Source organism: Carlito syrichta, unplaced genomic scaffold (genome assembly GCF_000164805.1).
Source record: "Carlito syrichta isolate Samal-C Ts95f unplaced genomic scaffold, Tarsius_syrichta-2.0.1 Scaffold301626, whole genome shotgun sequence".
Lineage (NCBI taxonomy): Eukaryota > Metazoa > Chordata > Mammalia > Primates > Tarsiidae > Carlito > Carlito syrichta.
Window position 1 is genome coordinate 365,643 of NW_007245722.1, and position 11,676 is coordinate 377,318.

An 11,676-nucleotide genomic window follows, 5' to 3' on the forward strand; every position below is an offset into this window, starting at 1 on the left:
TGGTTTTGCCAAAGGAAGCTTTATCTGAAGGGTTACAATCAAGTACTACATATTAATTTAAGAGAGAAAACACACCTGTTTTTCCATTTAAGTTACAAGTTTGTATTACAAAATCAAATATTGGTCAAAGAGAAACTTTAAATTTACGAAGGTCCCTGGTTTCTGAAAGTGTAACTGTTTTCCTGAGGCTGCTCTGGGTATGCCTCAACTACTAGTTTGCAGTCAGGAAAAGGAGAAGCAGTGGTGTGATGTGGCTTACATCAGAGCAGAACACGAGAAGTAAAATTCCCACAAAAGAGCTGCTCTCGTCTCAGCTCTTATTTTCCCCTGCTAAACCCATATTCAAGTCTGATCCTGAACAGCAGAGGAAAATTTAAGCACATTTGCTCAGAAACAGTAACAGTACAAGAGGCTTTACTGACTACAGTGCAAACTGAAGTATGAGGAAGAAACGATCATTTAAAAACACCAAAACCCTTGCAGAGCAGAGATGAAGAAATAAGTTAGACTACTGCTGGGCTGTGCTCAGGAGGGCCTCACTCGCTCCGGTCTTTGGGCTCTCGGTATTTCCATTGGATGTAATCAAAGATGTCTTTCTCACTGTCCACTGACAGGGGTTCTCCAGCAACTCCTGCAAGTAGAAAGATGAAACAACTTACCTGAAGAACCAGTCTTGAAAATTTAGTACAGAGGGTTCAGATAGTGAGAATGTGTGGGACTAACCTTCAGAAGGAAAGGAAAACGGTAACCACATCACTAAAATGACACTGGCCACCTCCATCCTCTCCCAACTGACGACCACCATCCTCTCTCAACTGATCACTACCATCGCCTCCCAGCTGGCTACCGCCATCTCTTCCTGTCTGCCCACCACCATCCCCTCCCGAATGCTCACTGTCATCGACTGCCCACTGCCATCCCCTTCCCCACCATCCTCTCCCCACCACCATCTGCTCCCAACTAGCCCGCCATCATCCCCTTGACTGGCCACTGTCATCCCTTCCAACTCAACTGCCCACCATTATCCCCTCCCAAATGCCCACCACCATCCCCTCCAGACTGACCACAGCCATCCTCTCCCAACTTGCCACCCCCATTCTCTCCCAGGAACTGTATGAGCTTTGTCACACACATTCTCAGTGCTACAGTGGGAAACTTAAGTACCCCAATCAGGCTATGGAAGTGACTCTAGTTCATGAGCCCCCTCTGCCAGGGTGACACTGCAGCCATTATGTGTTCTATAAGACACGCTAGTCATTTGCTTTGCAATGCAAGATGGTTCTTGCACTAGCAGCACTAGTGTGACTACTAGAAATGCAGGATCTCACATCTCATTGCAAGCCCAGGGCATCAGAGTTCAGATTTAGTGAGGCCCTAAAGCTGTTCTGTGCACACTGACATGTGAGAAGCACAACCCTCATCCACCAGGGATGAAAGTCTTATTTTATATTTATACTTTTAGGACAGAATGACTAAAGTTCATACTTCTAGTAGAGAATAGTAAACCTCATGGTTCACTACGAAAGTTAACAAGATCCATAAAGGAAAGATGAAGCAATCATTATTCTTTAAACTTTAAAAACATGGGGCCAAAGCTACCTAAAAGCAATAACAACTGAGCTGCTCAGAAGTCTTGAGGCTATGTCTTCTGAAAAAACCCTTTAGATCAATACTGTCCATCATAGGTAGAAAGGATTTTATCTATTTAATAGAGCTGGGAACAACCCCTACCTCAATGGCCTTCAACTGAGGGCCTGGGAGGACCTTCTGTCTAGATGAAAGCCTCTCTTGCTGTCTGAGGGACTCAAAATACAAAGAAACTGCACTAACTGGCATAGTCACTAGAAGACTGTTGAGAGAAACTGAATTTGCTAAGCCAAAATACCTTTGAAATAACATTCTTTCCAGATGACAGGGACACTCTAATGCAGACACAAATACTCACCAGTGACTCCCAAGGGGCGAATGGTGTACTCATTGATTGTGAAACCCTTCTCTAGGGCATGAGCTCTCATATTCTTATTGAAAATATCACTTCCAGTGAAATAGAGAACACCACAGTAATACTGATCTTTGGGTATCAACCTAACAAAAACAAACAGATAAATTTTTTTTACTCTACATTTCAAACTTAGCAAAATAGGACTCCTAAAATCAATTAGAAACAAAATACGACTATGTGGCCTAATGACACATAAGAGGGGACATCATTAGGTAAACCACTGAAATCACTCAACCTTGCAATTTATTTAGGAGTCAGTATATTTGGCCCTGAAAGAGGTATGGAGAAATGTAAAGCATCCTCACTCCCCAGGCAGGAAATCAAAAGTCTGTAGACAGTCATTCCTCTTTAAATACTTTTGAGCTAAATACTGTATTTGGCAAGAACACGTGGCTCTTCAGAATAAAAAGAGGCTCCAGACATTCACGTGGACTTGGATACAAACAGGGTGAGGGCCCAGAAGCCCAGCAGAAAGAGGTGACATCAGCAAAGTGAGGCATACCTGATGTCGATCCTTCTGTATGGATACTCCTTCCCATCACTCTTCCTGGGAAGCTGACAAACACCCTACAATGAGCATTTTTAAAAATGTTTACAGATGTCTTTAAACTTATGACTTAATCTTAATAAAATGTTTAACAGGAGGTTGTTTCTGCTGTTAGTGGTAGTAGCTGTACAACTCTGGGAGCACTTTCCAAACTTCATAGCTTCTCTGAGCTGTGTATTATCCCCCTCTATCACACTTCATGATCATGAATGAGAATGATATGCAATGGCCAGCAAGCACTCTAGTGATGAGGATTTGGCCTTCATGTGATTCTAAACTAGAAGCAACAAGAAAGCATCCAACACGGAAAACAAACATAAAAATAAACAGAAAAGAACAACTTGGAAGAAATGATGATGCAGGAAGAAACAAGCAAACAAACAAACTACTAGTAATATTCTCAGATAACACAAAATAAGGGCAGAATACTACAGAAAAAGAATGCTGGGGGAAAGGATTAATTGAAAATTTAAAATATGACACCAGAAGTAGAAGAGTTTGAAACTGAGGACATCTCTCAGAAATTAGGAGAGAGGTGGAAAATGAGAAAAATATAAATAGAAAAAAAATTAGAGGAACATTTTCCTTCCTCTCTACTGGTGAGTTTTCATTATACTTCTTCCTTTCAAACAAAAATTACACATGCTTGTTTTGTCATCTTTTCCAGGAAAATGAGCAAAAATTCTGGACTGTACAGCAACCAAAATATATGTTAAAAAAAAAAAAAAAAAAGAGGCCAGGCTCGGTGGCTCAGCCTGTAATCCCAGCACTTTGGGAAGATGTGGCAAGTGGATTGCCTGAACCTGTGGGTTCAAGACCCACCTGGGCAACTTGGCAAGACCTCGTCTCTACAATAAATAAAAAATTAGCTGGGCGTGGTAGCGCACACCTGTAGTTCCAGCTACTTGAAAGGCTGAGATGGAAGGATTGCCAGGGAGGGCAAGGCTGCGGTGGCCAGGAGCATGCCAATGCACTCCAGTCTAGGCGACAGAGTGAAACTCCAACTCAAAAAAAAAACCAAAACTATAAATACCACATTTCCAATTACAAGTATCAAGAGACAGGTTTGTGGTCCTAAAGAGCAATCAAGTTAACACACATGCCACTAAAAGCCATACTTTTTCACTCAGCAGAATAGAAACATTAAAATCTAAAATGGGTATTTTCTTTAGCTTTTCTTACGGGTGCAAGATTAATGAACCTTATTTACCTTCAAAATATGAAACCTCCCTTCTTAGGCATTAACAAGGTCCAACTCAATTTCTACCTTCAAATGCAAGAGAAATCACTTCTATCTGAATTATCAGGAAGTATTACCTTGTGGACATGAATGTCTGGATGCCACAGGCAATGATCTTGCTGTTTGTCCTATCAGTCATAGGATTTCATCTAATGGTTTTGTTCCTTTCCTCAAGGCTAATTTTATTTTCTGTACTTTTTCTGAAGTGCTAATGTTAAGGAATTTTTCTTTACTACTGTAAATTCTGTATTAGATGGAGTGGTTCTGATTTTTTTTTTTTTTTGAGTTGGCATCTCACTCTGTCGCCCAGACTGGAGCGCAGTGGCCTCTCCCGGCCACCGCAGCCTTGACCCGCTGGGCTCCAGCGATCCTTCCACCTCAGCCTTCCAAGTAGCCAGAATTATAGGCATGCGCTACCATGTCCGGCTAATTTTTTGATTTATTGTAAAGATGAGGTCTCGCCTGCCCAGGCGGGTCTTGAACCCGCGGGCTCAGGCAATCCACTCATCTCAGTCTCCCAAAGGCACCGAGGCTGAGCCATCGAGCCCGGCTGAGTGGATCATTTTTATTTGGCATTTCAGTTGGGTAGCCTCGTGCTGCATGTCTTTAGACATGCCTCTTTCATTACTCAGGGTAGCTGTGGTATCTCCTGTTGTCCCTTGAGTTCTTCCTGTAGCTATTTCACATAAAATCACCTACGGCCATACTTGCACAAACACTAAAATTTGAATGGCACTTTTCAAATATAAAACTCATACTTAAATGCAGAGGAAAATGTTTTTTCTTACAAATATTATTATATTCACAGGAAGAAAGGCCCAATTATCTAAAGTCTATGATTTTACAAGATGATCTGGAGTACCACTGGCTCTCGTGTTTATAATTTTGGGCACAGATTAAGACTTCAAAACGTGATAGTCAAGAGAACAAATCACAGATTTAAATCCCAAAGACTGATTATGGTATTACAGATAATGGTTTTTACCCAGGGTTCCTGGCTCTCAACTCTCACAGTCCTTGTTAGTGTTTTGTTATAGTGTTGGGTGGGGCAGACCTCAGGAAAAGAAGCTCTTCAACCTTCCCTTTTCCTCCTTGGGGCAGAACTCTGATATTCCCCCATTTTCTGAGTGGGTCTTTAGAACCTCCCAGAGAGATCCTGCCCTATATCCTTGGGAAAGAAGGAATGCTGAGGTCTGGGTTAGGAAAGTTCTGGATAACTGAACACATGGAGATTTCTGGGGGGTGGCTCACCAGGGAGGGTATGGAAACTCAATGCACCTTCACCCATACCTCGCCCTACGCATCTCTTCATCTGTACCCTTTGCAATATCCTACCTTAATAAATAGGTAAATGTGTTTCCCTGAGTTCTGTGAGCTGCTCCTGCAAATTAATTGAACCCAAAGAGGGGGTCGTGGAGAACCCGACTTGAAGCTGCTCAGTCAGAAGTTGCAGAGGCCCAGGCTTGTGACTGGTGTGTGTAGTCTGATGGGACTGAGTCCTCGCCCTGTGGGATCTGACACCATCTCCATGTAGTGTTAATTGAATTGGAGGATGCACAGCTGGTGTCCACTGCTTGGTGTGTGAGGAGAAACCCCCACATTCGGTCACAGATCAATGTCTGTGTTAACTATTGTCATGGTGGACAAAGGAAAAACTCAATTTGGGAGATTTTTCCCCAAAGGACTGACTAGACCTTTTAGTTATATCATCCCCAAAGTTTGCTTGGAAACATTGTTAAAATGTGACCAACTTAAGCAATACATTTTCACAGCCCATTAAAATCACCATGCTGAACTTAATGACGTAACTTTGTATTCGTGTGTGTGTGTGTGTGTGTGTGTGTGTGTGTGTTTACACATACACAATATAAAATTTCCCATTTTGAAGTGTACTTTTCTTTCTTTTCTTTTTTTTTTTTGAGTTGGAGTCTCACTCTATCGCCCAGACTGGAGTGCAGTGGCTGCTCCTGGCCACCGCAGCCTCGACCTGCTGTGCTCTGGCGATCCTTCCGCCTCGGCCTTCCAAGTAGCTGGAACTACAGGCGTGCACTACCCCACCTGGCTAATTTTTTTGATTTACTGTAGAGATGAGATCTCGCCAAGTTGGCCAGGCGGGTCTCGAACCCATGGGCTCAGGCAATTCACTCACTTCGGCCTCCCAAAGCGCAGGATTACAGGCTGAGCCACCGAGCCCGGCCTGAAGTGTACTTTTCTATGGCATTGAGTACATATACTGTTGTGCAACTATCACTACCATCATCTCCAGAGCATTTTCATCTTCCCCAACTGAAGCTCTGTCTCCATTAAACACTAACTCCTCATTCTCTCCTCCCCCCATCTAACTGAACCCTAACCCTAACCATCTGGTGAGTCACCCCTCATTTATTATCCACACATCCATATATTTGGATGCACTCTTGGACTCCCTGGCTTTGCTATTCGGATAAGTTCTTGGGTCTCTCGGGCTTTTCCCATTTCTCATCTTGGGATATACCCAGCAAGGGTCTGGGACCCAATTGCCATACGTCCTGGTACTGGGCCTTCCAGGACATGGTGGAGCATAGCATGCAGTGAGCTCCAGTGGGCACAGGGATGGGAGGACGAGGATGCTCTCTCCCTGGTGACTCACATCCTTTGTGTTGATTCCTTTGAAACTGTTGGGGTCACCCGGCAGGGGATCTGGAGGGTTAAGGCCCAGGAACAAATCCATAAAACCAAGAGCACATCCCAGTTGTATCCCTGTTTCTTTTTATAGGATCCATGGGATACTCTCAATCAGTTGTGAAAAAAGATACACCACTGGCATGCCTTTTAAAACACCTTAAACCCAGGCTCGGTGGCTCAGTCTGTAATCCCGCGCCTTTGGGAGGCTGAGGTGAGTGCCTGAGCTCACGGGTTCGAGACCCGCCTGGGCAACTTGGTGAGGCCTCATCTCTACAATAAATCAAAAATGAGCCGGGCGTGGTAGCGTGCGCCTGTAGTTCCTGCTACTTGGAAGGCTGAGGCGGAAGGATCACTGGAGCCCAGCAGGTTGAGGCTGCGGTGGCCAGGAGCGGCCACTGCACTCCAGTCTGGGTGACAGAGTGAGACTCCAACTCAAAAAATAAATAAATTAATTAATTAAATAAAACACCTTAAAGTTTTAAAACTAAATGAGAATATTCACCCAAAATGTTTAATATTTTACTGCAATACTGCTTGGCCACAATATAAGCTGGGGGATGGCGAAACTGGAAGGTGGCTCCCTAGCTCCTAATACACTTCTGCAGCTTGATTTGTACTTAAAAAGAAATGGCAAATGCCTTCAAATTCCAGATATTCAGGTCTTTTATGAGTTAGCTCACCATCCAGATCTGTTCCTCTTGCCACCTTGTTGCATTGACTCCCCAGACCCCATTCATTGCCCATAGGTTCATCAGAGGATACCAATCCCACTGACTTAACTTCCCCTCCCTCAAAAGATTTTCCACCTCCTCCATACTCTCGTATTCCTTCTACAACTCCGATTCCTGCTTTTCCTCTAACAACTCAAATGCTAACCCAGCTGGTTGAACTTCTGTCTCTTGTAATCTGCTTTTGCTACTCCACTCTCCATCAGTTTCCCTTCCTTCTCTTCCTTTTTGCCTTCCACCTTGACCTGCGGAGGAGGGGATGACATCTATAGCCATGAGCCCTAACCCTGGCCTCCAGTCTCTCTTCTCTTTTACCTTTGGAGAAGGGGCCGGCCCCAAAGGCCACGGTGCTTGACCCCAGCCTCCAGCCTTCTCGTCCCCCTTCTCTCACTGTCTGAAAACCCCCTGGCGGCAGCCCTATTAGCTGCAGCAAGTCTCCACCCCCCCATGTGTACTTGGGAATCCCATTCAGGTTTCCACATGGTTTAACCAGTCTCTCCTCAGGGAGGTGGCCGGAGCAAAAAGATATTAAAGCTCTTGTCTGTCTTTTTTTGTTGTTGTTCTTCTATGATAAACTTCTCAAGTTAAATCTAAACTGGGACCATAACAACCTTCTTTCCAGACAAAAGTAAAGGGAGCACATGTTAATTAATCCTGTTAACTAACAAACAAAAAAAGTCAATTGTAATTTTAATCTGCTTTTCAAACCAAACTTGCAAGTCGTCTAGTAAAATCTTAATTCCAACTTTACCACGTACTAAAATATTAGTGCTAAATAACACCAGTGTTTGTTATATCGGGCTCATTAAGGTTGTATTTATAAAAAAAAAAAGTTAAGTCACTTTTACTAAGCCTAGTACTTCTCCTGTCAGACAGATAAAATACTGGGTATTCTGTGTGAGCACAATAAGGATGGGAATTGATCACTCTCACCTAATTCTCCACACCTTACAATTAAGATTGTAATTTAGCAATCTATAAGGGTTTTTAATAAATTTGCCTGTTCATAATTATAAATAAGTAGGGACAAATCATTTCATATTCATGTGGTCTGCTCACTCTAAAGGGTTTTGCATCAGACTGTCACAGAGAAATGGTTAAAAAGTTTCACATGTATAATCTATTAAAAAGGAGGTTTTTAAGGTTTTTTTCAGTCAAAACATTAAAAAACAAAAAACAAAACAGTGCCAACATGGAGGGCAGCAGAACCAGAGGTCCAAAACAGCACCCCAATTGGCAGTTGCAAAACTCCAACTGCCCATCAAAGACCCGGTAAAAAATCTGCTAAGGGGATGGTGTCTGTTGCTTATGGGTACAGTCCGTAGGGGCACTGAAAGCATAGTTGCCCCAAAAAGGTCTTAGCCTCCTGGACCTTGTCCAGTGTGCAGGCCAGAAAGCCATAGGGAAGCAGGTGCACTCTCTTCTGAAGAGAGGAGAGAACACTTGGCTCACAAACAGTGGCCACTTATGGAGGCCTGGGAATCTGCTAAACTGCCTGGCATTTGCTCACCATCACTCCAACAACCCCTAGGTAAATATTAGGGTGCTAGAACCCAAATTAATTTCTCAATTTAATATAGGTGCCAGCCTTTTGGTCCTAGCCATCCATGTTGGAATCACATAGCCTTATCTTAATTAAAAGTTACTGAAGGTTAATTTTAAAAAGTGTAAGTGGGGCAACCCCTTCAGGTCCCCTCCCACTGTGGGAGCTTTTCTGTCCTCTCAATAAATCCTTTCTCACTTAAAAAAAAAAAGCCTGTCTAATTAACAATCTCTAAAAGAATTTTTTCTTTAAATAATGGGGGTGGGGAGGAAGAAACAAAATTCAGTTACTACCTCCCCCTGCTGCCTTTGTTACAAAAGTGAGGTTTTTTTTCCTTTTCAAAATCTTTGGACTATCACTTTCGCTAAATAAGTAACTTTTACAATAACTACTGTAATCTTGTGTTATGACATTATGTTTTTAAAAATTTTAATACTTAAACTCAAGTTCTCAATTCAGTCTCTTTAGGGTAGGGTAAGAAAGAAGCCCCAGGAACCATACTTGCCCTACACCCTCCTCTTGAACTGCCTGCAGACCAGGCACAAGGGTTACTAATCCAACTATAGGATAAATAACAAAATAACATGGGCTGAGCCCTCTAGCATATCAATCATTGTGAAAGTATATCAGACCTATTATAAAAACAAAAGAAACCATTTTCTCTTGCTAATGTTTACCCGTTTTAAATTCTAAATTTAAGCTACAACCTAATTACATGTCTCTAATGTTTTCCATTTCTCTTTCTTCAGACTTTGTCAAAGTGGCTGTGTATTTCCTTGTTAAAGTACAACTATAGATTATTTACAAGGAAATATTTCAACTTATGTTGATAAATTAGAGGTTTTAGCAAATCATACATATAATTTACAGAACTACTTTCACTTTTCCAGCAGTGTTTCTGGGGCAATAGCCTTTTTCATCATTGCATGTTTGACAATTTTTGCCTATGTTCTCACTTGATGTTTCATTACATCTAAATAGTCTTCAGTTGCAGTCACACTATTTCCTATTTGTGCCCTTGGAAATAGATAGGTAGGGGACATCTCTACAGCCCACCTCAGCAGGAAGCAGTTATGGAAGATTGATCCTAGCCCCATTTCGCAGGATCTTAAGAATAATTCCAAGAGCAGGAGTGGGAAATGAAAGGACGGACCAAGAGTAGAAGCCATTTTTGTCTTGTTCCTAAACCCTAACACAATGATGGGAAAGTAGAAGTTATGTGCTGGAGAAATGCATACTCTAGGTAAAGATTAACTTTGCCAACTTTGTCTTTTGAGAAACACAGAACCCTCAAGCATGACCAGTACCAGCCTAAAGTAATTTGTCTTTTTAGAAACCCAAATTTCTCAAGCATGACCAGTATTGGCCCATCGTGTAACTTCCTGAGGGTGGTAAGATTTGTGACTCGGTGCCTGGTGACTAGGGTCTCCAAGACATCCGCAAATGGTCAACAAGGAATTCACAGCAGTCATGTCTACCTGATTGCAATATCTCTAAGGGAAAGGATTTAAGCTGGGGCTCAGGGGGGTACATGGCCACACTCATCTTGGAGTGCCAGTCCTCTTCCTGTATGTGGGAAGTAATCTCTTTCTTAAATAAATCTTTTATTCTTTCATTTCTGTGTGTGTTGCCAATCTTTGCATTACTTGGATCTCTGGTTACCAGCACACACTTCCAGCACACTGGCTCCAGCAGTGCTGCACCCCTCCACATCCATCTATCTTTCCTCTCATACCTTAACACCTAGACCCTGGCAAACACCACTCTACTTTCTGATATCTCAATTATCTTTCTCAATCATCTTTTGCTTTTGGCTAAAACTTCTGCCAAATCTATACACTGAGATTCTTACTGATTTTAGCATGTCCACCCCCTGAAAGCAAAGTCTTTTTCAGTCATATAACTTAGAAAAAGGGGGACCTGAAGAAAAAGGGATCCAACTGATGTATAAGTGACCAAAAGAATAAAGATAGCCTTAAGAAGTAAGAATCTTTATTCTAGATTTTTCGCCTTCCTGTTGATTTTTATACAGTGCCATTTATTAATCTGTTTGAATCCATATGCCATTTGTCTTAAATCTTAAAATCTGAATTTAAAGATTAAGCCAAATCCCAGGAAGCCTAAGGGATTTGGACAGTTCATCACAATGAGTTTCACTGTGCAAGTGTTCCCCTCAATCAGATTCCATAGTTATCATTCTGCAGAACATGTTTCTTCCCTGAGTGTTCTATTACAGAACGCTGACACTTCTTTCTTTGGAAGTGTAATAGAGTAATACTCTTCAATCAATTCTAATCTCACTTATTGAATAATTTTAAGACAGAGAATATGAGAACCATTTGCTATTTTAGGGAAAAACTTACTGTGTGTCAAAGTCATTATTGAGATATATATAAATTTTTTTTTTTTTAGAAAGCAGGATTTAGCCAGGCTCGGTGGCTCAGCCTGTAATCCCGCGCCTTTGGGAGGCTGAGGTGAGTGGATTGCCTGAGCCCGTGGGTTCGAGACCCGCCAGGGCAACTTGGCGAGACCTCATCTCTACAATAAATCAAAAATTAGCCTGGTGTGGTAGCACACACCTATAGTTCCAGCTACTTGGAAGGTTGAGGCAGAAGAATTGCCAGAGCCCAGCAGGCAAGTGAGACTCCAACTCAAAAAAAAAAAAGAAAGCAAGATTTATTGAGGACAGAAAAGCTCCCACAGCAGGAGGAAACCCGAAGGGGTTGCCCCTATTGATATTTTTAAGAAGCAGATTATACCTAGTTATCTATTCCAATATTATATCTATAGGTGGAGAATTAAGAGAAAATTATTTATGAATATTCAGAGAGTAGTTTGTTTGTTTGTTTTGAGTTGGAGTCTCACTCTGTCGCCCAGACTGGAGTGCAGTGGCCGCTCCCAGCCACCACAGCCTCGCCTGCTGGGCTCCGGCGATCCTTCCGCCTCAGCCAT

The 11,676-nt window shown here is 42.4% G+C and overlaps 1 protein-coding gene across 1 annotated transcript in view; it reads right to left on the reverse strand.

Annotated features, from left to right (window-relative positions):
* Positions 1-394: 394 nt before the first annotated feature.
* Positions 395-11,676, reverse strand: part of POLB (DNA polymerase beta) — a 34,785-nt gene continuing 23,503 nt past the window's right edge. The window contains 3 exon segments of the mRNA XM_008054997.1: positions 395-631; positions 1,946-2,085; positions 2,505-2,569. Of these exon segments, the coding sequence (XP_008053188.1) occupies positions 537-631; positions 1,946-2,085; positions 2,505-2,569 (300 nt within the window). The 3' untranslated portion in view covers positions 395-536.